General features: G+C 44.6%; 2 protein-coding genes across 3 annotated transcripts; both read right to left on the bottom strand.

Annotated features, from left to right (window-relative positions):
• Positions 1 to 3251: 3251 nt before the first annotated feature.
• Positions 3252 to 4682, bottom strand: LOC120645352. Its single transcript, XM_039922150.1, has 3 exons — positions 4611 to 4682; positions 3990 to 4220; positions 3252 to 3904 (listed from the first exon to the last, which is right to left on the bottom strand). Exons 1-3 carry the CDS (start codon positions 4680 to 4682, stop codon positions 3317 to 3319), a joined length of 891 nt encoding a protein of 296 aa, XP_039778084.1. The 3' UTR covers positions 3252 to 3316.
• Positions 4683 to 11762: 7080 nt separating this feature from the next.
• LOC120643691 (avenacosidase 2-like) lies at positions 11763 to 15917 on the bottom strand. Of its 2 annotated transcripts, XM_039920147.1 has the most exons (12): positions 15621 to 15917; positions 15368 to 15437; positions 15222 to 15280; positions 14943 to 15018; positions 14734 to 14811; positions 14514 to 14601; positions 13479 to 13734; positions 13029 to 13362; positions 12902 to 12936; positions 12564 to 12666; positions 12267 to 12375; positions 11763 to 12147 (listed from the first exon to the last, which is right to left on the bottom strand). In XM_039920147.1, the coding sequence occupies exons 1-12, from the start codon at positions 15873 to 15875 to the stop codon at positions 11913 to 11915; spliced, it is 1698 nt and encodes a 565-aa protein (XP_039776081.1). In that variant the 5' UTR covers positions 15876 to 15917; the 3' UTR covers positions 11763 to 11912. The 2 variants fall into 2 exon arrangements, with proteins under 2 accessions (XP_039776081.1, XP_039776082.1); XM_039920148.1 differs by lacking the exon at positions 15222 to 15280 and having other exon boundaries at positions 11886 to 12147; positions 15621 to 15887.
• Between the last annotated feature and the right edge of the window lie 10581 nt (positions 15918 to 26498).

Below are 26498 nucleotides of genomic sequence, written 5' to 3'. Positions count from 1 at the left end.
ATTCAAAATGTAGCACTAATTAGGATCTCGCCAAGCAAAATAAACAACATAAAATATGGTGCATTATTAGTGTGATCATATATATCTTTACTATCTATATGTGGTTGATGTGTCGGCCCAAAAACCAGAAGAGTCGGCCCAACGGGGCGCACACCCGGAGGAAGTTATGCTACCTATTTTTATGTTGGTTCAACTCTCCCCCCACAACCAATGTAGGGCTAATCCCAACAATCTCCCCCGTCACACATTGGTGCCCCTTAGCACTGACCGGGCCCACACCACAGTCCACCAGTGACCGGCTCGACACACGAGCACACACGGGCCTCACACCCACGGTTCACTAGGCTTCGGGCCTACACCACCCAAGTGTGCACAGGCACAGGAGATTGCGGACCCAGCTCTGATACCAATTGTCGGCCTAAAAACCAGGAGAGTCGGCCCAACGGGGCGCACACCCGGAGGAAGTTATGCTACACCCCAAAAGCTAGTCCAAGAGGTGAGAGACTCCCCCTTTTATGTTGGTTCAACTCTCCCCCCACAACTAATGTGGGACTAATCCCAACAGATCGGAGCAATATTCTCCATTTTATTTCCACCCGCGTAATCTAGCAATGCAATTGGTTTTTTCTTTTTGCCGATTATACAAACAAGGAACACGCCCACACGTATGTACCACTTTACTCTGGCACATGAGTCTTTATTTTGAAGGTCTTTCCAAAAGCACGGCCAATAAGAAGCTGGCACCTTTCTTTCTATCTTCCCCACGGATCTCGTTAGGGACAAGGCCCTCTTTGCATCTACGAGCTAAAAATTTAGGGGTTGTTTGGTTCCAGGGACTTTTTTTTAAGTCCCTAGAACTTTTTAGTATTTAGAAGTATTAAATAAAAGTTAATTATAAAATTAATTGTAGAATCCTGAGGCTAAATTGCGAGACGAATCTAATGAGGTATATGAATCTATGATTAGCGGATGGTTACTGTAGCATCACTGTAGCAAATTATGAATTAATTAGGCTCATTGGATCCGTCTCGCGAAAAAGCACTCAGCTGTCAAAAAACATTTATAAACAAATTTTATTTAATACTATAAAATAGTAAGATTTTTTGATGTGATAGGGACTTCTAAAAAAATTTAATTCCAAACAGGACCTTAATCCCTTCCCTTGTAGCCCAAAAGGATCCAAGCGAGTTGGCCTATTTGGCCAGTTGTCGCGGGCATGGCATGCATATCCGTGTACTTGCAGACTGTACAACACAGTGCCGCTAGCTGTAGCTGGTAGTGCCCCGCAAACCCCTATAGGAGGCTAGGACTAGGACGCTCCGGCCTCGTGTGGTCATTTCAGCAGCTAGCTAGCTAGGAGTGTGATCATTTCAGCAGCTAGCTACTCCCTCCGTCCCTTCATATTAGCATTTGGAGCACTTGAAGTTTTTCCCATAATATAAGCACTTGGAGGTGTCTTGTGGGCCCCACACGGATTCCCCATCAAAAAAATCTGCAGACTTCACCTTTCCCCACCCACCCCGCACCTCCGTCCCCTTCCGGCCTTCCAGCGCCATCAAAAAAATCTGCAGACTTCACCTTTCCCCACCCACCCCGCACCTCCGTCCCCTTCCAGCCTTCCAGCGCCGCGTGAGCCCACCCCGCCGATCCCGCGGTCAAGGCCGGCGGTGTCGCGCCCCTCCGCCACCAGAATCTCCCCACCCACCGCCTCTCATCGATCTCGTCCTCCCCCATGGAAGAGACGAGTGCAGATGAGTGCAGGCGCCGGCGAGGAGAACGCTACTGGCGGCAGGTTTTTACGCGGCGGCGTCGGAACGAAGCCTTCGCGCGGCGGTCTAGGGCTGTCGCGCGATGTTGGGGTGGTCGGGAGGCGGCGATGCGCCGTGCTATGGCGGCCTTGGCGTGGCACCCTGCCGAGGACGCGGAGGTGCCGCCGGCGCTAGTCCTAGATCTGGAACCACCGTCTGCGGGAGTCACGGCAGCGTCAGCGTCAGCAGCGGTAGGCGCGGCTGCGGCGGCGTCCGCGGCTGGTGCGGCTGTGTTGCCGGTGGGCGCGGGTGTGGCAGTAGCGGCTGGGGCGTCAGGCGCGGACCTTGCTGCGGCCACAGCGGCTCCGGCTGATGCAGAGCCGACAGGAGCTTCTCCGGCCTGGGATTGTGCTGCGGTCATTCCTAATGAGGATATCGTCTCTATGCACGATGCCATGGAGTTCCATCTTGGCGGCCGCCACTGGCTCGATCTTGTGCCTACGAAGGGGACCTCCACTGACTTGGTGTGCAACCATCAGCGCTCCGACGACGGTTCTGTCTAAGTGCCTTCATCAAATGGGTAATCGACTACATCTATCCTTTATGGCCATAGCTTCCAAAGTAATGTGACCTCTTTTGGATGATGCTCTGCAGAATAGATGATGCTAGTACCAGTAGCAAGGATAGTTGAATGTGGTAGGCGATTGGATGATGCTTTTGTTTATATGTTGACGTGCTTTAGTAATGGTGGTGTTAACTCTGCGTATTTCAATGCAAACAACTGTGACTTATTTCATGAAAAATGAATAAAATGCGATATCTTATTTTCTCAAGACTCAGAAGAACACTTGCAACTCTCAGAATATACTTTTGCTACATATGCCTTCCTCAACAGAAGTTGATGACACACCGCCACCAGCTATGGTAGTTCCATTATTAATTGATCCATTGGTAACATTTAACTTGTACAGATGCAATGCGTTTCTTCTAAAGAAGGAAGGCCTCACCGGGCATCACCAGATTTCTATAGACAGCTTCCAGAATATATATTTTCTGTTATGATCAAAGAATCATTACTGGCAGGAACCAGTAGCGCACTAGCACTAGCAGTTAGAAGATACATACTTCTAGGTATCTCAAAATCTGACAATCAAATCAAGATGGCCAAATATGTCTAGCTTAAGTTATAATTTTTAGTATTAGCCAGATACTAATACTACTATTGTTCCAAAGTCCAAAGAAATAAACTGGATGTTGTAACAGGTCAAACATAATTCAAGGTCATTGTGCCGGGACAGTTTAATCATTTACAAAATATGATTGCATATACATGCAAACGAGTTGTGCAGCCACTTCCAAATGACTAGGCTGCAATATACAAAATATATCCAGCAAAAGTCATAGTCCTAGTCCACCTTGTCCAAGTGATATCTACAGCAAAAGACATATCCTTCTCTCTTCCCCTCTCATGAACCAGCGATATCTACACCAAAAGACAACCTTCTCTGGTTCCCACTCATGAACCAGCAATATGTACACCAAAAGACATATCCTTCTTTCTTCCCCCATTATGCAGCATACAATTGTTGTAGGACAGCATGATAAAGCTCACGATCGATGCTAAGGCTATTGGGAAGCATTCCTGCAGCCTCGAGCGCTTCCTTGTTCATATGGGGGATCTTATAACCGTTTCCTCCTCCTTTTTTCATGACTTCTATCATGCAGCCTTGTAGAGTCAAGAAGACGTTTCTAATTTTGGATTCATCATAATTACTGAACTCTTTTTGTACATTCTGAATTAAATCATTCATGTTCTTGGAGCTTGTAAGAAAGGTCTTGGATTGTAGGGATGCGAAGAAACCCAGGTCTAGAACATTCAAATCCGGTGAGTTAGCTGGCTGGTTGAAGATACGAATGTCTAGCCCTGTTTGGCGAACTGCTTGACAAAATACCTCATCATTTGGTTCTATATGTGTGCGTGCGTTATCTTGTTGGATCCAGATTGTCTCTCCTCTAGCTTCGATGGGCCACTTTGCAACAATAGCTAGAAGAACCTTTGTGATAAGGTAGCTTCTACTAACATCCCTTGTCACATTGATTGGTTTTGTGATTGGAGTACCCTTGTCTCTATATTTGCTGCCTCTTTGCGCTGGTTCCTGAAACATGGGACAACAGAATTAAATTGGCTACCTTGGTCAAACGCAAACAAAAAAGCATCTGCATTGGTCATTAGAAATACACCTGTCTCACAAAGGGCCATATGCCTAGTTTCCCATCAAAGTAACATTGCCCTTCAGCATTATAGCGTGGTGGACATACAGCACATAGGAGCATACATTTAGGAATAGAATTCTTGTTATGAATTGTTCTTAATGGATCCTCTTCCTCGGGCAGCATGTAGAATCTCTTTGCTTTTTTGGTGGTGTTGAACCATTTCTCATCTGTGTGAATAATATTTCTCATACCAATAAACTGCAATGTACCTGCATGTAGCATACCTAGACAATATTGCAGTCGTGTCTTCTTGTTGTCATCTCGCAAATATGGCTTGAGAGTGTTAGAGTGTCGACGTATCTTGCCTTGTTTGAACAAGCGGTGCAGCGTTGATCTATTCACACCTAGTTCATGAGCTAAAGCCCTAAGAGTGGTCCTTTTGGTCAAAGGTATTGTTGCAATTCTAGACATATCAATGGCAACCTTCTTGCGACCACAATTCTTTTTCCTTTTGCATGATACATCGACTGGTACACCTGCAGCGAGGCACTGCTTCGCTGTCCTCCATATAGCTTGCATATAGCACCTATTAATATTGAACAAATGGGCTACTATCGTGGTGGTCCTTCTTTTCAATTTGCCATTCACGCTTCGGAGAAGTAAAGCTTCATAAATTGCTTGTCTTTCGTTGTCTGACAAATTCTTCCTTTTCTTCACCATGGCGGCATGTTCAGTTTGGCTGCCTGTGACATCATTATCATTCCAAAGTCATTATGTGATTATTATGAAACTACTACATTTTTTAATGTTGTTTTAACCTTGATCAATATTTTCAGCAACACTGGACCCGTCGAGCGCCTCTTCGTCCGAGGCAAAGTTGAGATCAAAGGTGGCTGTTTCATCGGCGGCATTGAACGCAGAAGCTAGATGTACAAATCAAAGAAAAATCAGAGGTACAACCTTTACATGAAGCCTTGAATCGTGAAGTTGATGGAAGTAAAAAATTTGAGTAATTGAAAATACCTTGATTGCCATGATCAGTGGACCATTGGAGCTCATCTTCGGCGAAGCTGACATGAAAATCGACCGCATACACATCGGCGTCCTCATCTACACGGTGGCAGTAAGAAGAATGGTAAGAAAATAAAATGAAAGGTATCGATTAGTTGCCTACTGCTTTTAACCTTACATGTACTGTACCTGCCTCCTCTTGCTCGAAATCCATGTTTGAAACAAAGGTTGCTAGTGCTGCAGGGGCATTGAAGCCATCCACTTCATCTACACAGCAGAGTAAGAAAAGTCTGAAGTAAAACCCATAACCAAAGATTGTCCAAGTGTTTGGAAGCTCAAATAAAGTCTGAGGTAAAATCCAGAACCAAAGCAAAGCAAGTGTTTAGAAGCATCAATGCTGTGTGTTGTGGTCCAACAAATTCACTAACCTGGGTCATACACAGCCATGTTGAGGTCAAAAGAAGCTGCTCCATCTCCATCTCCCATGGGTTGTGCTCCAGCAGGTGGTGGGTGCTCCAGCAGGTGGTGGGTGGTCCTGCTCCATCCCCCAAAAGGGTCATCTTCTTCATCAGCTGTTGGAGGAATGTTCAGGTCTAGAGCCATGGTGGCGTGGAGTTGCTGTGAGGATTCTGGAATGTTGGTGGTCCAAGAGTCCTTTTGTACTCTCTGCGTTTTGCCCAGTTTGAAATTGGCGCCCGCCCCTTTTGGCGGGCCTGTGCAACGCTGGAATGGGTGCGGCCCTGTGCTGTTGTACTTTTGGTTGCACGTGTCATGCTAATTGAATATTTCACTTACTTTTGCCTGTAACACATCAATTCATTGTAAGGGCACATGCGTTATTTTACATCTCTACTATTTTTTCACTTTGAATGCTCCAAATGCTAATATAAGGAGACGGAGGGAGTAGCTAGGAGCAGGGTTTTAATTCCCGACTGGTAAGCGGTAAATGCCGCCCTCCGGTACCGGTATACTGGTCCGGTTTGGTCGGTTACCGGTCGGAACCGGTGGAATTCAAATTTGAATTCAAACTTCCCAGTTCAATCGGTTCGTACCGGTATACCGGCCGGTTTGACCGGTATACCAGCCGGTTTGACTGGTAACCGGTCAAATTCAATTTTTTTTGTTTAAATTCAAATACCCGCAAAGTATACTAAATAAATGTTTATATAACATATTTTAGTCTAAATGAACCATCCAATCCTCTTTTGTACTACTTTTACATTGTATTTGTATACTTTTGTATGCACGTTTTTTTTGTTTAACTTCAAAAACCCATAAACTATACTAAATGAACGAATTTTGGAGAAAATTTGACACCATTAGATTCGTCGCACCTTGAAGTATTTTTAGGAATTTTTTGAGAATTTTTTATTTTTTGAATTAAAATTTAAATTTTGAATTTGGACCGGTTTCATACCGGACCAAACCGGAATCGGTCCGGACCGGTTACCGACGGTTTGGTGAATCTTGGCGGAGTCGCCACCTATAGCTAGACCGGCCGGCTTTTTCAGAGCCCATCGACCAAGCATCGGCAGTAGCAGAATACCAAGAAGCGGAAAGGGACACTGGCAAGGAGAAGCCTGCGGCCAGCTCGCATGCCGGCCTTCGACCTCCACGAGCTCCCCGACCGAGGAGAGAACTTGCATTGGCTGCTGCCTGGTTGGAGGATGGCATTGCATAATCTAAAGTCCAAACTCCAAAGCCCAAAAAGGATTCTCGGCCCATAGCCAAAATGGATACTATGCATCGATGCCCTGAATCCTGATGGTACTACTGTTTGTTCACGGGGTATATGCACGCTCTCGCTGCATGTGCATGCATGCCTGACTGCATGACGAGTTCATCAGCAAATCTTTTTTTTTAAAAAAAGTCCATCAGCAAACTTGCCGTTTTAATACATCACATGCATGCATAAGCATTAATCTTTCAAAAAAATATTGAGCATAATATATCATAGTTTAAATTTTTAACAATTAAGTCTTGTAAACTGTTGCTCACACATGCATGAAAAGAAAAAGGATATATTGTTAAGTTAGGTCAAGTGAACCTGATAGGAAGTAAATAACAAAACCATAAAATATAGAAAACAATAGTAATAGCCATTCGGCACAAATGTCTTTTTAATTTATGGAAACCAATGGTTAGACACCGCAGGGGCGTCCTTGGGCCCGTGCGGGCTGTGCGACCGCACGGGCCCCCAAATTTGAAGGGCCCCTAAAATATGAAGCACACCTTAGTATATAGCAGTATAGGAGGCTTTAATTTCATGAATTTGCAGCCCATTCGGTGAAAAACGAGGTCCAAATTGCTAGAAGTTGAAACGATCATGGCCTTCCAATTCCTGATTCCTCTCGGCCCACACACGCATCGCAAAACCTCAAACTGATGCTTCGGTTTCCTCTCTGACGCAGCCGGCATCGCCCAACGCCATCGCGTCGCAGCCGGCGGCATCGCGGACGCGTCCAAGTAGAAGACCTGCTCAGCATCGCGGCCCCTGCGTCCGGACGTCGGCGAGTACGACCTGCTCGTGCCAGTGCTCAGAGCCCCTGCCGCCCATCCGATTCCATCGCAGGCTGTTGCTGCTGCCTGTTCCATCTCCGCATTGCAATTGGTTGCAGAGTGAGAGACACTCGACGGACAATGCAGAATGCTTAATTCCAAGAGTAAGACTTAATTCCTTGTTATTTTCTTCTTTCCTCGTTTAATTATGTTGATATTTTTGTCTTGATGATTAAAATACATTTATTAATTTTGTTCTGAAATTCTAAAATTTTTGAAGCGACATGATTGCTTTCCAAATGCATGTATTGCACATTGAGTTATGTTGACTATTCCTGTGACTGTTGCATCAGCGGAACGAAGCTTTATAAAATTGAAGCTATTAAAGTCCTACTTGCGTTCTACAATGACACAAGAAAGACTCAACGATTTGGCTATGATAGCACTTGAGAGTGACATGCTAGAGAAGATTGATTATGAGCGCATCATTAAAGATTTTATTTCAAAGAATACCCAAAGAATAAAGTTCTTCAAGTGAAGAATAGGTACGATAATTCTTAAAATATCTCATTTATATATTACTTGTTACTTTTGTTTAATTTTACTAGACTACTAGGATATCATCTTATCATTTCGCACTGGCCCCGAATTGGCCGGGACGCCCCTGGACACCGTATTGCATTGGCTCCTTGTACGCCACGAGGGAAAAGTAACTTTTCAACAAATTTCACCATCAATAGGGTAAGACGTCCACACCTGCACAAAATACCAGGATGGATAACCTTTTAGGTCAGACCTAGCGAGACCTCCTAGACTGAAAGAAGATAATGGATTAAGTATATAAAAAAGTAGCTATTGCATTCTTGCCCCTATTTTGAACCCTATTGTGATTTTACCTATACTTTCTTTTTCACTTTGCATTTTTACCCTTACTGTTTGAAAACGAAGCCTCATTTTACCCCTACGCTGGGAATAGCATATAACGGTGTCAAAGAAGACAATTTTGCCCTTGCGAATATAACTCTACTTTTTTTAGAACTTCATGAATATACCATTATTTGCCATTATATTTCAGTAGCATTTCAATAAGAATATGAACAGGAATAATTTGACAAAATTTGGACAGCATCATGATACACAACATTAATTTCAAACCACATGCATATATACAGATAGATAACATCCCATCATACATATCCAAAATAGATGTACCACCATATCACATCCCCATCATACATATCAAAAAGAGAAGAACCATATCAGATCACATCCCAACATAGGTGTCCAGCAAAAGCAACTAGTATATTACATGTTCAGTGGCTGCATCACAATCATGCATCTGTTCCTAAAAATGCAGCCAATCAGCCTCATGTATCACATTCATACATCTATTCCTAAAAATGGAGCAAATCGCCCTCCTATTCCTCCCCTTCTTCCTCTTCCTCTTCCCCTTCCTCCTCCCAACACCTTCTGTTCCATTTTCACTTTCACTTGGATTTTCCCTCCCTCCTCCTCCCCTCCCTCTTCCTATTGAACTTTGCACGTGCACTTGCAGTTCACACAAAGGTAGAAAAATGTTTCAGTGAACAATTTGACTACATAAAGAAGGAAAAAATACAGATGGTTAGAAATCCATTTTGTGAAGATAATCCATTTTGTGCCTCTTTTTTTCTTACTTGTGGATGTGGCTCTCTCATTGGTGCAGCTCTCATTCCTAGGTCTCTTGGCGGCTCTTTCATTGGTGATGGTGGGTGCTTTATTTCTTATAGATAGGTGGCACCTACATTACGTTGGTGAACATTGCAATGGGGCCTAAAGACCATTGATCTGGGCATTAATCCAAACTACCCCCTTATCTAGATTAAGTTAAAACCACTCAAACAGCTGCTGATCAGATTTTATCTCCATAGAACATTCTAACTCACGCCATAAAGTAATGTGCTACTTTGAACACCGCATATAGTGTTCAGCTATGAAATCAACCAGCTGCAACAAGCTATAGTTATGGATATCAACCGTTTGAGTTGGCAAAGTTCTACTCTGCATCCATGTTTTTGGTCCCCCATCAAGCAAAATGAAGAAGGACCCAACCCTAACAACAAGATTCAAACTTATCTGATTTGGCCTACAAATAAGAGCAATTGAAATAAAATTAGCGCAATTGTCCAAATCATAGTTTGGTTAAATTACTCCGTGAATTATAGTTAGTCTGGTTTGTGGAGACAAATGGGCTTCAACCTGGCCGAACTGCCTGGGCCTATTTGTGGAGCTCCATCGGGACCCAACTACCCAACAGGCCCAGCCGCATGACACCAAGATTTGGCAACCCTCGCCAACTCCCCACGGCATCCTCGCCGCCGGCCGCCGTGACCCTTTGCCGCCCATGGCCGACGGGAACACCAACGACTCAAGCAACAACGTGGCTGATGGCGACAACATTGCAAATGATGGTCGTCCCCTCCACACCATCGACCCCATCGTCCTGATGGAGAACGGCACCGCCGTCGACAGCAGCGGCTCCGACGCCGGTGCTGCCAAGGACGGGGACTTCGCCGCCGCCGATCTCAAGGAACGCCGCGTACGGGTGTCCCTACGTTGGGTGTCCGTGCCGTACGCCGCCGTCACGTCGCTGGCGGTGTGGTCCGTCGCCGACCGGCCACAGAGCGTGGTGTGGGTGTTCTCGACCATCACCTGCGCCTACCTCGTCCTGCTGACCATCGTCCTCACGCGGACGATGCGCGCCGGCACCGTGCTCCTCTCCGTCTCCTACGCCGCGCTGGTCGGCGCCGCCGCCGCCCACCTGAGCCCCCGCGCCGGTATGGTCATCGTGCATCTCGACACGGCCTACGCCGCCGGCCTGTTCGGGTTCGCCCTCGCCGAGCACAGGCAGTTCGCCGGCGCCGAGAGGTCCGCCGCCGCAGTCCCCATGCCGGCGTCCTCCCCCAGTGAAGAGGAGCTCAAGAAAGACGCAGTGGCGCCCTTCCTTTCGGCGATCGTCTCGTTGTTGTGCACAGGGTGCGCCGCATTCGTGCTGTGCTACGCCAAGGACACTCACCTGCTCATTATGGAGGTGTCATTCCTCGTCGACCTCTCGATCTGGTGCTGGATGTGCACCCTGGCACTGCAGACCCTGCACGGTGTGTTCATCGGGGTGCATCACATGACCAACACCTATTCGCTTGGACCTCCATCGCTTGTCCTGCTGGAAATCTCAGTCTCCTACTTCTTGGGACAGGCGGTAGGAACGTTGGTCTACTCCCTCGGCATGATTGTCATGGCTGCATTGTTTGGGTACTGCATCGGCATATACGCCCATTACAAGCATTTGGTAGCGTTGGAGGTGTCTACAGAAGTCAGCAAACTGCCTCTAATTCAAGATTCTACTGATGAAACACTCACCAAACAAGAGGTTTGAAATGCTAGGTTCTCAATTTGAAGAAACTATTGTCAAATGCTTTCGCTAGAATGCCGACTGGTTTTGTACATTTGGAAATCGACGCTTCTGAATTGAAATCGACGCTCATTGATTGAATTTCTTTGTGATAATTATTGCATCTAGTTTCAGGAAGTGTATCTTATTCTGTTTCTGGTGGTCACATGAACATACAAGGAATGAATCCTCTACTTAATCGAAGGTCATCATTTTTTTTAGTGGTAATATTCTGTTTCTGCACAGATCATTGTTTCTCCTCAGTTGGAGCTGGATTTTTTGGTTAGGCTGCTTACAGTATCTCATAACAGCTAGAACGGATACAGATGGGCCCTAAATTGCCAAAATATAGCCTGGGCCTAACTTGTGTGTGTGTGTGCGGGGGGGGGGGGGGGGGGTGTTGCATGAAAGAGCAGAATTTCATTCCAATAATGATCTTGTGAATGTTTCTAGAAAAGAATCTTGTGTACAACCAGAGTGGAGAGTGAGCTCGTTCTGTGCCCGGAGGGTCAGCAAAATGTCAAACTCTAGGCTAGCTGCCCAGCCTGGGCCGGCCAGAGTCCAGAGGTAGGCATGCAGCAGTGGCATAGACATTCAGCAGAGGTAGACATTTTTATTGTTTAATAGAACCATCGATAAAACAACAAATTTTCTTTCCATTTTCAAAACTTGATAGTAAATAGTACACTTTTTTTTTAATTTGTTTGTTCACGCCAACAAAAATGTTTTCTTAGCATTTTTTTCGGCCAACGTGAAAATTGAATTAACATGCATGATTTTTCCATGATGTTTGCTCTTGCAACCCAACAAAAATAGTCATTTCAAAGTAAAATATGCACTATTATTTCAGATTCGGCCAGTATAGTGAAGTGGACACACCACTTAGTTCATTCGCATTTACACCAAATAGGACACCGAATTATTTTCTTCTATTTTACTTGTTGGTTTCAAAGCTCACACCAATTTCATTCTTCGTGCATGCCGGGGTGCGCAACCACGCTGCACGAATCTCAGTTATTGCTGATAAAAGCTGGAAGGGTGGTGATATGACCATGTTTGTCATCGATGACCTTCCTTGGAGCATTGTTAAACTTTCTAAACCACTTGGCTGACTTCTTCATGTGCCGCTTGAAGCTATCGTCGCGGTCGACGTAGATGAGGCCGAAACGATCGGTGTAGCCGTTAGCCCACTCGAAGTTATCCAGCAGAGACCAGGTGAAGTGCCCGCGCACGTTCGCACCCAAGCTGCAGCACAGAGGCATTAGTCAACTATTATCATTGCGTTGCGTGTACACTTACTTTAGAAAAAATCATTGTGTGTAGGCATGGAAAAATTTCTGCACCAAAGGTAGGTTTTAGCTTACTCTATTGACTCTTTGATGACTGAGATATGGCGCTGGAGGTAATCTAGCCTTATATCATCATCCAATGCGTCTCTCATGGATAGATTACCGTTGTCAGAATCCGCGGTCCCTGCACAATCAAGTTAAATCCAATCCATTACTAATCTGACAAAAGCATCTTCAGGAAGAAATGCAAAGAAATAGTGGTTGGGAGTTAACTGAAATTCGATATGGACCAATGATTGAGTGATTATTACCAAAACACAAAAAATATATATGTAGTACCATCATGCAGCATGGATATACATTAATACTTACCATTCTCAGTGATATAGACGGGTGGGTTTCCATATTTGTCCTTGATGATCATAAGAAGGTTCTTTAGGCCTTTTGGGTACGATTTAATCCATTGTGATCTAGTCTGCAAATTGAATTCAAAATGTTTAATTAATTGTCAACACAGGCAGTAGAAGAAACAGCAACAGTTTTATTTGGTTTTATTGTTGAAAACAAACATTTGCCAGTATGTATGTGCCACCTCGCATTGTGTTTGTAAAGGTTTAATGTTCATATAATTAGAGTTTTGGTGATAATTTTGACTTTCTGCAAAAAAAAATTGTAAACAAAGACCACTATATATAGTTGAAGATACATACATCAGGACCCAAAGGATTGCCTTCATGATCATTCACTGCTTGAACAGAACAATAATAGTGCATGATTAGCGAGCATGTTTTCATGAAAATCTGAAATGGTAGGGTTAATCTGCAACTATATTCTTACTTTTGGGTCTCGCATAGGCATCTTCGGTGTGCAGCGCTGGCGAGAATCTTGGAGAAATGTCAATATGTTCACAGAACAAGGATGTGTAGTAGTTGAGCCCCATCATGTCGTAGGAACCCACTAATTTCTCTTGCTCATCATCTTTAAAGTACGGTAGTCGATCTCCCAATAGTGATCTCATGGAGAAGGGGTAGTGACCACGAAACACTGGTTCCATGAACCATCCTAGGTTGAAGTCAACGGATCTTGATTGGGCTTGTTCATCGAGGAATGTCTTTCCATGCGGCTCATAGAACATTGAATCGAGCGCCATCCCTATGTGCCCGTCTTCACCCTACAGTTCATCCGTGTCTATAAATATAGTAGCACACTACCAGTACCTATAATTTAGGGAGAGGGAGGGAGGGAGGGAGGGAGGGAGAGAGAGAGAGAGTCTATTAGTGTATGTACCTTGTAATACTTCTTGTATAGATCAGCTACCTCAGCATGAGCTAGGAGGATATTGTGGCCAACACGGTATGGCTCACTGAGCGAGTCACCACATGGGATGGCGCAATTGTGCCCTGGTGAGCACCTCCCAGGAGCATGCTGCCCCATTCCATAGGCATATGAACAAAATGTGTGAGGCTCATTAAACGTGAACCAGTGTTTCACCTTGTCGCCAAAATGCTCGAAGCACACCTTGGCAAAGTCTGTGTAATCTTTTCTGCAAAATTGCAGATAAAACATATTGATGTTCAGTAGTAAGAAATAGTCATGTTAGTTAATTAATCAACACTTCACTGGATGATAAAATAACATGGTATAGTTTGGGATCTTCAGCATTAAATTTTGACCATAGTCCAAGAACATATTTAATAATATTTTATTTTTTAGTGTTATAAATATTGAAACTGAAATTAGTGATCACACTACTGAAAAAGGACATTCAAAAATACTAGTGGGTATTCTTGTGGTGGATGCATGCAAAGCCCTTGAGGCTGTTAATACTAGTTCGTGACACCGACTGGTATTAATGTTTGTACATTAGTCCCATCAATTTATACTCCATGGGTGAATTGAAAAGGAAAAGCATCTCTCTTTGAAGTTAAATCTTCTATATTGGTGAAATGATAAGGACATTACACACGAGGTAAAAGGTTGAGTTCGAAAGCCTATATATGCACCACACATGCACATATTTCACACACCTCTTCCCATGCTTGGAACATTTTTTTAGAATTTTTTGGATGTCTGGCCAGCCCTTTTAATATTGGTTGGTAATATCAACCAGCACTGAACAGTCCTTTTAGTACTATAAAGACTGAAATCTGTTGCGAATCCGGTACTATTGAAAGCTACAAACCAGTATACGTGTTTTCCAGTTGTGTCAAATATTATAAAGTTCAGTCTTTAAATTGGTATTCTTTTGCTTGTTGGGGTGAGACACACTAAACTAAGTAATAGTATATGGTATAGTTTATATTATTCCAATTGCATACTTACACAATCCTCCGATTTAAGAAGCTGCCATACTTGTCCTCCAGTGCTTGAGGAGTGTCCCAGTGGAAAATTGTTACATATGGCTCTATGCCTGAGTTGCAACAGATAACTATTGAGTTGCATAAACTTTTGAGAGTTGTATTAATACCATTCTTTCTCAATTAGTTAATTGAAGAATCAAGAAAAAAAATCGTTAGCTCTTATAGTCAAATAATGTTTTCACCATTCTCTTTCAACGTGTTGATCAGGTTTTTGTAGTACTGCAGGCCTTTATAGTTTATCCCACCTTCCAGCGTCCCCTCTGAAAACCATAAGCATGTGTCGAAATTAGCATCAGAACAATCTAATGTATGTACTCTAATCCTGGAGCACAACGTCATTGTTGTTAACTTATTCATCATACAAAATATATTGGGTTATGTTTGTACTTACTTGGCAGTATTCTGGACCAAGAGATGGAGAACCTATAGGCGTCCATGCCCATTTCCTTCAGCAACTTGACATCCTCCTGTCGGCCACAAATGCTTACAACTTAAATATGATACTAGATTACTAGTATAAATTAACTAAAAGCATGCATGCTAATTAATTAGAAGTCCATATTCTCAAGTTTTTGTCCTAGAAAAAATTCACGTACATTCAGGGGTGTATGCATATTTTTCCTGCCTGCTTAAGTCATCCTAAAAATCCTGGAAGTCATGTAATACTTACTTCATACAGATGGTAGGAGTTCACTGCAACATCCCCATTGCTCCAATCAGCTATCCTCTCTGTATATTCATACACATAAAGAATAATATCATGTTGGTAATACTGAAAAAGTAAACAAAACAAAAATAAGAGTTAGGTAACTTTACCAGGATGATTGTGGCAGAAGTGGTCCCATATGCTTGGCCCCTTGCCATGCTCATTCCAAGCACCTTCAATCTACATATATATAGATGACATATATAAAATAATTTTTCATGCACATCAAACAAACCATTACTACTTAACATGCATTCAGACATCAATATGTTTATCTTCGATATTAGTTGCCATTGTAAAACTTAAGGATATTTTACTTCTGATTAGCAAAGATGACATAATTATCCGTGCTAGAAACAATACTTGGTACGCTGAAGTGGCGGCGCCAAAGATGAACCCGTGGGGGAACCACTCCTTCCTTGGGATTTCCCAGGGCATCAGATGCTCTTGTGCAAGCTCGCTGCTCATCGTTTCTGCTCGTGATCTAAGGTCACACCTTCTTTTACTCTTCTTTGATGAAGACAGGTGCCATGACAAATTGCCACCATTGGGTCCTATGGGGCTTCTTAGGCCAGGATGTGCACTGTGACTCGTCAGGGCAGAAGCAAGAAGAGCCATTTCTTGGTAGCTGGCTGGCGGTTTTGAGCTGCTTGAGTATGGTTGCCCTTTATGATAGGCTGATGCCTCTATTTATAGATGGGGATGCAAATCTGTCAGAGGCGTGCCAGGGTGGAATCGAGTCGGATGCATTTATTTGTTGCACAGTACGTACATGCTGGACCACAGAATGTATCCTTTTTCGGGTTGTACGTGAATATCCTCCGTGCACCGCGGGCGGCGCGCAGTCTGGCTCTCCATTTATTTCCTTTTGGTTGTGGGGTGGTTAATAAAGCTTGCTAAATGTCCAATAGATTGTATCTGGGATATTTAGATAAAACAATGAATAATTTTGAAACAATGAAACAAATTCAGCTAAATAGATTTATTTTGAAGAAAAAGCAGCTCCTGAATGGGCCTCTAGCTGACTTGGTTAGACGGCTCCAGTAGCACTTCTCAGATTTTGGGTTTGACTCCCGGTGGTAGCGAATTTCAAGCTGAGGCTTAAAAAATCTCTACCTTGTGGATTTTCTCGGCCGGGAAGCCAAAGTTGCTTCCTCTTAATAAAAAACTGTAGGGCCCGTCATACCCTCCCCCCTGGTTCCATAGCGCTCAATTCATTGCCTTTCATATTTAGTCATTCACTATGTTCGGTTGGCTATGGCTGGTGACTGAGGCTGATTTATTGTGAGAGAAAAGTACTGCTGGCTGGCTGTGGCTGGTGGCTGATGCTGATTTGTTGTGAGAGAAAAGTATTGTTGGCTGGCTGTGGCTGGTGGCTGGTGCTGGTTTGGTGTGAGAGAAAAATACTGTTGGCCGGTTGCAGCCTAGCAGAGTGATTGCGACAAAGGGTATCCTTGAGATATCCATGCATTGATAATTATAAAGCTTGCTAAAATATCCAATAGATTGTTGGGTTATTTAGACAAAACAACAAATAATTTGAAACAATGAAACAAAATCAACTAACTAGATTCATTATTTTCAAGAAAAAGCAGATCCCATGCATGTTAGGATGAAATAATATAATCCAGCCATTTGTGTGGACCTCATTGCTAGCTAACATAGGACAAATAAATGTGCATGGATCTGAACGAACACGACCATTCAGGTACTTCTACGAGCACGAGCGCGATGACTTGTGAGCTAGCGTATGTACCTACATATGGGGCGAGGAACACGAGTGGCTACCGGACATTTTGGTGTGCATTATTTCCTGCACATGTTGAACGAGTGAGCTGCAGGACACTAGCAAGCTAGCCAGCAGTGGCGGACCCAATGGGTAGTCGTCCAACAACCAGTTTGGCTGAACAAATCGCCTCTTCTTCGGCCCAAGTTTCCCCATCTCCCAAGCGTTTTTTCTATTTTTATATTTTTAAAAAATATTTTTTTACAGAAATATATTTTTGATTTCACAATTTACAGTTTTATACCCCTACCGCCCGGTAGGGGGCGGCAGGGGGCCAGCCGCCCACTGTCGCCCCCTGCCAGGCGGTAGGGACCTATATGTAATTAAAATTTGAGTGATATCGCATGGAGGCCCCTACCGCCCGGTGGAGGGGCGGCAGGCAGGCCAACTACCCGGCAGGGGGGCGACAGGCTCCCCCCAATATAAAAGCAGAGGTCCCCCCGCGCACACCTGCATTTGCAGCAAACAACATCCTGAGTTCTAGGTTCATGTACAGGGGGACAAACATCATGTGTTGGAGGCCATGGTTTTGGGGGCATGAAGTCATCCATATCGTCATCCCAGTTAACACAAGTTGGTGCTTGAGGTGGTGCAGTATTACTTGACGAACCTCTTATCTTTCCCTTTCTCTCTTTTATGGTTCTAGGTTCGTGTACAGGGGGGAACATCATGTGTTGGTGGCCATGATTTGGGGGGCATGAAGTCATCCATATCGTCATCCCAGTTAATACAAGTTGGTGCTTGAGGTGGTGCAGCATGACTTGACGAACCTCCGGTCATCGGTTCTTACGGAGGCCAAGAACTATCACCCGAAGATCTTCTCCACCTTCTTCGTCTAGTTTGCGGCATAAGTCCACCGAAGATACATATCAATTTACGGAAATTTGATATCGATTTGTTAATCAACTCCGTGTCCTCGGGGTAATCCTAACATATAATTACACAATAATTTTACTATTTCGTAAATATGGATTACAAATGACGGACGGGATTAGAACTGAATAAGACTTACCTTAATGTGCATCTCATACACCTCTGACCGCATTCATATCTTACAAGTACTTTGTAAGAATCCAATAACATTAGGATGATTCGCTAATTCACATACCGTCATGTATATCTTCCGACGTTCTAGCAGGTGTTCCTTTACATCTTGCGTTGTAATACCTCGAAACAATGTGAAATCTTTAAACTCAACTAATTTTGACAATATCATCTCTATCGTACCATCCGCTAATAGATCCAATTTCTTACTGATTACAAGATGTGTCATGATCTCAAGTATTGTACTAGATTTTTCTTCGGTCCATGAAAATCCTCCAAAATTGAAGGCAGCCATTGACTTATGCTGCAATATTTAGAAACAAGTTTAATACTATATTTCACTATCCAAAACTTAATTCTATTTTAATTTATAATTAAGTTAGAAACAAGTCTGTAATAAATTGAAATTTTAATACTATAGCATTAATTAAATTAAATTGCTTTACAATATTAATGGATTCATACGTAACTTACCTGCAGATCACAAGTGCGGAATCCGGTAGGGCTTCGTTGTTGCAACTCCCTCCCTCACCCCACGTCTCTCTTTTTTCTCTCTATGGATGTTGTTTGCTGCAAATGCAGATGCGGGGGAACCTCAGCTTTTATATTGGGGGGAGCCTACCGCCCCTTTGCCGGGCGGTCGGCCTGGCTGCCGCCCCACCACCGGGCGGTAGGGACCTCCATGCGATAACAATCAAATTTTAATTACATATAGATCCCTGCCGGGCGGTAGGGGTATAAAACTGTAAATTGTGAAACCAAAAATATATTTATGTAATAAACATTTTTAAAAAATATAAAAATTAAAAAAAAACATCTCCCAATCTCTCGGACTCTCTCCGACTCGTCCCCTTCCGCCCCCGTACCCCAGCTTTCCCGAGGGCGCCGCCTCCCGCGGTCGCGCCGGCCAGTTGCCGCCGCTCGCCTGACCTTGACGCCCGCACACCCGCGCGCCCTGCTTCCTGCTTCCCTGCTAGCCTTAGCCAGCACTATGCGGGGGCCGACGTCGCCGACAACCGCAGCTTCCCTACTGGGCAGGCGCGGCGCGCGCGCCTCATGGCGGCGCCATGCCGGGGCCTGCGCGGTCGGCAACCACAGCAAACCCAGCGCCCCCGCGCTAGCTGCCTTCCGCGCCAGTACCCGCGCAGACGCCCCAACCGTCCAACGCCCAGCTGCAGCAGCTAGCTGCCCAGCTCGATTGCACAATTGTAATCACCTTAAATCGGCCAGTACTCTATTCCTGTATTCCATGAGACCATGATTATATGATTTCATCTCAATCTCATTTAATGGAAACATTGTTCTATTTTTTCAGAAACATTAGACTAGATTAGTATTGTAATCTTCTATTTATGTAATTTCTTATTGATATTGCAACTATTTATATTGTAAATTAGTCGAGTTCGAAACTAATTTGTTGAATTGAATATATTATAGGGCCTTTTTACTTGTGTTATTGTAAATTTGATCATTATATGCCGTATTATTGCCGAAGTGCTATTAGATATATCGAATTGAGCTTTGAAATTTTTTATCAGGACTACCTAGTTTCAATTTCTGGGTCCGCCACTGCTAGCCAGCTACGTGTAATGCACAGAATGAAGAATCGAGTCTGATGCATTTATAAGTTGCACACAGTAGGTACATGCTGGACCACGAATGTATCCTTTTTCGGGTTGTACGTTTGTTGTACGTGAATATCCTCCGTGCACCGCGCGCGGCGCGCAGTCTGGCTCTCCATTTATTTCCTTTTGGTTGTGGGGTGGTTAACAAAGCTTGCTAAATGTCCAATAGATTGTATCTGGGATATTTAGATAAAACAATGAATAATTTTGAAACAATGAAACAAATTCAGCTAAATAGATTTATTTTGAAGAAAAAGCAGCTCCTGAATGGGCCTCTAGCTGACTTGGTTAGACGGCTACACTAGCACTTCTCAGATTTTGGGTTTAACTCCCGGTGGTAGCAAATTTCAAGCTGAGGCTTAAAAAATCTCTCCCTTGTGGATTTTCTCGGCCGGGAAGCCAAAGTCGCTTCCTCTTAATAAAAAATTGTAGGGCCCGTCATATCCTCCCCCCTGGTTCCATAGCGCTCAATTCATTGCCTTTCATATTTAGTCATTCACTATGTTCGGCTGGCTGTGGCTGGTGGCTGATGCTGATTTATTGTGAGAGAAAAATACTGCTAGCTGGCTGTGGCTGGTGGCTGGTGGCTGATGCTGATTTGTTGTGAGAGAAAAATACTGCTGGCTAGCTGTGGCTGGTGCTAGTTTGGTGTGAGAGAAAAATATTGTTGGCCGGTTGCAGCCGAGCAGAGTGATTGCGACCAAGGGTATGCTTGAGATATCCATGCATTGATAATTATAAAGCTTGCTAAAATATCCAATAGATTGTTGGGTTATTTAGACAAAACAACAAATAATTTGAAACAATGAAACAAAATCAACTAACTAGATTCATTATTTTCAAGAAAAAGCAGATCCCATGCATGTTAGGATGAAATAATATAATCCAGCCATTTGTGTGGACCTCATTGCTAGCTAGCTAACATAGGACAAATAAATGTGCATGGATCTTAACGAACACGACCATTCAGGTACTTCTACGAGCACGAGCGCGATGACTTGTGAGCTAGCGTATGTACCTACATATGGGGCGAGGAACACGAGTGGCTACCGGACATTTTGGTGTGCATTATTACCTGCACATGTTGAACGAGTGAGCTGCAGGACACTAGCAAGCTAGCCAGCTACGTGTAATGCACAGAATGAAGAATCGAGTCGGATGGATTTATAAGTTGCACACAGTAGGTACATGCTGGACCACGAATGTATCCTTTTTCGGGTTGTACGTTTATTGTACGTGAATATCCTCCGCGCACCGCGCGCGGCGCGCAGTCTGGCTCTCTATTCCTTTCCTTTTGGTTGTGGGGTGGTTATCGTCCTTTCGGCTCTCCATTTCGATCACTCACCCAAGCAACAGGGCGCGCGTGGTTATCGTCCTTTCGGCTTCGAGCGATGACTTTATTAGCAGCTGGGAAGTGTAACACCCTGACCGGATACTCCGGCTGTACGCCCGGAAACTCCGGGCAAAACGATTGAGGTGTGTTTAAATCCAAGTCTTAGCCTTTCCACTCTCACTCAGCTCTCTCTTCTTTCTTTCTTCTTCCTCCCCAAGTTGGGCTCGTTCCCCCACCGCCCACCCATCGATCTCCACCTCCGGCCGCCGGATCGTCGATTCCTTCTACGAGCATCTTCCTCTCCTCGTTCTCCACTTTTTCCCAAACCCGTTTGATCCATTCCTCGGTCGGAATCGGCTCCCCACGGACGTCCTCCATTGTTGGCCGCTTGAAGCTCCGCCTCACGCGTCGAGCCCTATTGTTCGGCCTTCCTCCGCACGAATCGAGCAAGGGGTAAGCTTCACCGCATCCTTCTCGACCCTCCTCGGCCTTTCTTCCACACTGTTTTCCTTGCCGGCGCACTGGGAATGTCATGGGCGCCGCTGCACCCTGGAGAGCAATTAATAACTAATCAAACTGTTAAGCAAGTGCCTTTGAAGTTCCAAGGAAAAATCTTTGACACTCATCTGATTATGTTACCGACTCAGAAAGTGGACATTATCCTTGGAATGAATTGGATGAAATTTCATGAGATTCTTCTGGATACGTCATCATATATGGTGCACGTAAACTCTCCTGTCCATGGGTCTATGACATTATCTCTGATGAACCATAAGTCAATGACCCCTACTGTGCACCACATCGAGAGCAAGAACCTAGCCAATATACCAGTGGTGTGTGAATACTCGGATGTTTTTTCGGTCGATTTTCCTGGCATGCCACCGGATCGAAATGTCGAGTTTGCCATTGAGTTGCAACCAGGCACGGCACCCATCTCTAGAAGACCCTATCGTATGCCACCCAATGAGCTAGCAGAGCTGAAGAAGCAATTGCAGGAGTTGCTTGACAAGGGCTATATCGGTCCTAGCACTTCAACTTGGGGCTGTCCTGCACTCTTTGTTAAAAAGAAAGATCAAAGTCTCAGGATGTGTGTGGACTATCGGCCTCTAAATGCTGTCACAATTAAGAACAAATATCCCCTGCCCCATATTGACATTCTGTTTGATCAGTTAGTCGGGGCCAAAGTATTTTCAAAGATTGACCTCCACTCTGGATATCATCAGATCAAGATCAGAGCCGAGGATATTCCCAAGACGGCTTTCTCTACTAGATACGGGCTTTATGACTATCTGGTCATGTCATTTGGGCTGACAAATGCCCCTGCTCACTTCATGTATCTCATGAATTCGGTATTCATGCCTAAGCTGGATAAGTTTGTCGTGGTTTTCATTGATGACATTCTTATCTATTCTAAGAATGAAGAGGAACATGCTGAGCATCTTCGCGTTGTACTCCAACGCCTCAGAGAGCACAAGCTATATGCCAAATTCAGTAAATGTGATTTTTGGCTCAAAGAAGTTAAATTCTTGGGCCACATCATTTCGAAGGATGGAATTTCTGTGGATCCTGGCAAGATTCGGGATGTCCTGAATTGGAGTGTTCCCACCTCTGTTCCGGAGATCCGGAGTTTCCTGGGGCTAGCAGGGTATTACCGACGGTTTGGTCCGAAGTTCTCAAAAATTGCTAGGCCCATGACGGAGTTGCTTAAGGAAGGGGTGAGATGTAATTGGGACGACAAATGTGAGCAGGCTTTTCAGACTCTGAGAAGACTTCTGACGTCGGCCCCTGTCCTGGCTTAGCCGGATATTACTCATCCTTTTGATGTGTATTGTGACGCATCAGATACGAGTCTCCGCTGTGTCCTCACCCTTGTTTAACTCAGCCGGCTAATACTCGGTCCTTGATGTTTATTAAATGTAATAGGTACGGGCCTCGACTGTGTCCTCGTGCAAAATCAATGGGTGATTGCTTATGCTTCCAGAGCCCTCAGGCGACATGAGGAGAATTATGCTACTCATGACCTGAAGCTGGCAGCAGTGGTACATGCATTGAAAATCTGGCGTCATTACCTTCTGGACAATCCTGTGCATATATACTCAGACCACAATTGTCTCAAGTATATCTTTACCCAGAACGAGTTGAATTTGCACCAGAGACGGTGGTTAGAACTAATTCAAGACTATGATCTGGAGATTCATTATCACCCGGGCAAGGCAAATGTTGTTGCCGATGCATTAAGTCGCAAGACTAGTTGTAGCTGCGTCTCAGCTACATTTTTCATGAAACTTTGTGCCAAGAAATAGAGAAGATGAATTTGGTCATTGTAGCGGAGGGTACACTTACCAACATTACCCTCACTCCAACATTGCGGGATCAAATTATTGCTGCTCAGAAAAAGAATATTGGTATGGAAAAGATTAGGCAAAGGCTTAGAGAAAGTGACCCTCGTGTGGCATTCTTCCAGCTAGATGGCCAGGGTGTTTTATGGTTTAAGAACCGGTTGGTGGTACCTAAAGATTTGGGACTTCGGAAAAAAATTCTTGATGAGGCTCATCTCTCTAGGTACTCAATCCACCCGGGCAGTAATAAAATGTATCAAGATTTGAAACAGCGGTTCTGGTGGACAAGGATGAAGAGGGAGATAGATCACTATGTTTCTGAGTGTGACATCTGCCGAAGAGTTAAAGCGAGTCACTTCAAACCCGCCGGTATGCTTCAGTCTTTGGATATTCCTTCATGGAAATGGGAGGATATTAGCATGGACTTCATTGTTGGTTTGCCTCCCACCTCAAGAGGATATGATTCTATTTGGGTTATAGTTGACCGCCTCACTAAATCTGCTCATTTTCTTCCCGTGAAGACGCGTTATTCATCCTATCAATATGCAGAGATTTATATGGCCCGCATTGTGAGTCTTTATGGTGTACCCAAGACGATCATATCGGATAGAGGCTCACAATTCATTGCGCGCTTCTGGGAACAATTGCAAGCATCTCTGGGTACTCAGCTTATTCATAGCTCAGCATATCACCCTCAGACAGATGGTCAGACTGAGTGAATTAATCAAATTCTTGAGGATATGCTTAGAGCTGTGCGCTCTCCTATGGCAAGAAATGGGATGAATGCCTGCCATTAGCAGAGTTCTCTTATAATAACAGCTATCAAGAGAGCATCAAAATGGCTCCTTTCGAGGCATTATATGGGTGGAGGTGTAGAACTCCATTGAATTGGTCAGAAGCCGGTGAAAAGAATGTATTCGGCCGTGATATGGTCGGTGAGGTGGAAGAATAGGTCCGGTTCATACAGGAGAATTTAAAAATAGCTCAATCCCGGCAGAAAAGCTATGCGGACAAGAAACGTCAATCAGTCTCGTTCCAAGTGGGAGATCATGTCTATTTGTGGGTATCTCCGATGAAAGGGGTCCAATGGTTCGGTGTGAAGGGAAAGCTCGCCCCTCGCTATGTTGGGTCTTTTCCTATCATTGAGCGATGTGGGCCGGTAGCATATCGCCTGGAACTTCCTGCCCAATTATCCGCGGTTCATAATAATTTTCATGTCTCTCAGCTCCGGAAATGCCTCCGTGTTCCAGAAAAGGTGACTGACGTAGAGAAGTTACAAGTGGAGCCCGATCTTAGCTATCCCGAGTATCCAGAAAAAGTTGTTGACCACAAGACTCGGGTTACTCGGAATCAAACTAGTAATTTTTATAAAGTGTAATGGAGCAATCATTCCGAGCGAGAAGCCACATGGGAGACTGAAGAATTTCTTCAATCCAAGTATCCGGAGTTCTTGGCTACTCACCAAGGTACCCAATTAACTCCACCAATTTCCTTTTTAAAGTTGAATTCACATTGTAAATCTCGGGACAAGATTTCTTTTAGGGGGAAGGATTGTAACACCCTGACCGGATACTCCGGCCGTAGGCCCGGAAACTACGGGCAAAACGGTTGAGGTGTCTTTAAATCCAAGTCTTAGCCTTTCCACTCTCACTCAGCTCTCTCTTCTTTCTTTCTTCTTCCTCCCCGAGCTGGGCTCGTTCCCCCACCGCCCAACCATCGATCTCCACCTTCGGCCGCCGGATCGTTGATTCCTTCCACGAGCATCTTCCTCTCCTCGTTCTCCACCTTTTCCCAAGCCCGTTTGATCCATTCCTCGGCCAGAATCGGCTCCCCAAGGACGTCCTGCATTGTTGGCCGCTTGAAGCTCCGCCTCACGCGTCGAGCCCCATTGTTTGGCCTTCCTCCGCACGAATCGAGCAAGGGGTAAGCTTCACCGCATCCTTCTCGACCCTCCTCAGCCTTTCTTCCACACTTTTTTCCTTGCCGGCGCACTTGGAATGTCATGGGCGCCGCTACACCCCGTGACATGCATGCTATTTTTGCCCTTTTGTTAGGTCTGCCCGGAGACTCCGGGTATAAGCCTGGATACTCCGGGTTTGGAACACTCCGGGAGAAACTCCGGGTATAAGCCCGGATACTACGGGTTTGGAACACTCCGGGGGAAACTCCGGGTATAGGCCCGGAAACTCCGGACTTGGGGGTTCGGACACCCCGGATATTGGTCCGGCTATTCCGGATATCTAAAAATGTCGTCAACTAATATGGGCGTACCTTTGGGTAGATTATTAGTACCTATACTCGTGCAATGACTAATTTATCATTACAAATCATAATTGCATTCCTCATATTATATGCATACGTGTAGCAGCCGCCGCGGAGGAGGTTGTGTACGAGGTGGTTGCGGAGCCACGGGAGCCGCTAGAGCAGGCCCAGCAGGTGGAGAGGCGTGAAAACCAGGCGCAAGGCCCAGTTGACCCCGGTGTTGAGCAGCAGACTCAAGGCAAGCCCCGGTGCACAACATATTAATTTAAATTATGACACACACACACACACACACACACATATATATATATATATATATATATATATATATATATATATATATATTACTTGTGCATTACGTATAGAAATTGGTTGAAACCCTAATTGCATGATCCCTAGGTTTTCTTGAGTTTATACTAGTATGTTAGGACGATAGTAATGCTATGCTTAAGAGTTCTCGGTAGAAGTCGAGTGACTTCTTGTCACTCCCGAGATATAGGATGTTTAGAAGTCGAGTAATTTCCAGTTACTCACGAGATATGAGAATTATTTATATTTCGACACATGAGTTGTTGAATGGATATAGAATGCATGGAAATTTGAGACCGGACGGGAATTGATGATGATGTATAGGTATGGCAGCAGGACAGGGTTCCATGGTGTCTTAGTCCTGTCTGAGTCGGTTAAGGATCGTACCGTTGTTGGCCCTGCTGATCATGTTTGAACTGTACTAACCGCATGCCGGGAGTAGGAGGTAGTCGAAACCGGTAAGCCTAATACTGCTTCGCTTCGAAAGTACAGAACTTCATCACCGCCCCTTAGGGCGAGTCGAGTAGTCACGGAGAAACGAGA

Source organism: Panicum virgatum, chromosome 8K, assembly GCF_016808335.1.
Source record: "Panicum virgatum strain AP13 chromosome 8K, P.virgatum_v5, whole genome shotgun sequence".
In the NCBI taxonomy this organism is placed as follows: Eukaryota; Viridiplantae; Streptophyta; class Magnoliopsida; order Poales; family Poaceae; genus Panicum; species Panicum virgatum.
Note: the sequence above shows the minus strand (reverse complement) of the source record. Positions and strands in the feature narration are given on the sequence as shown.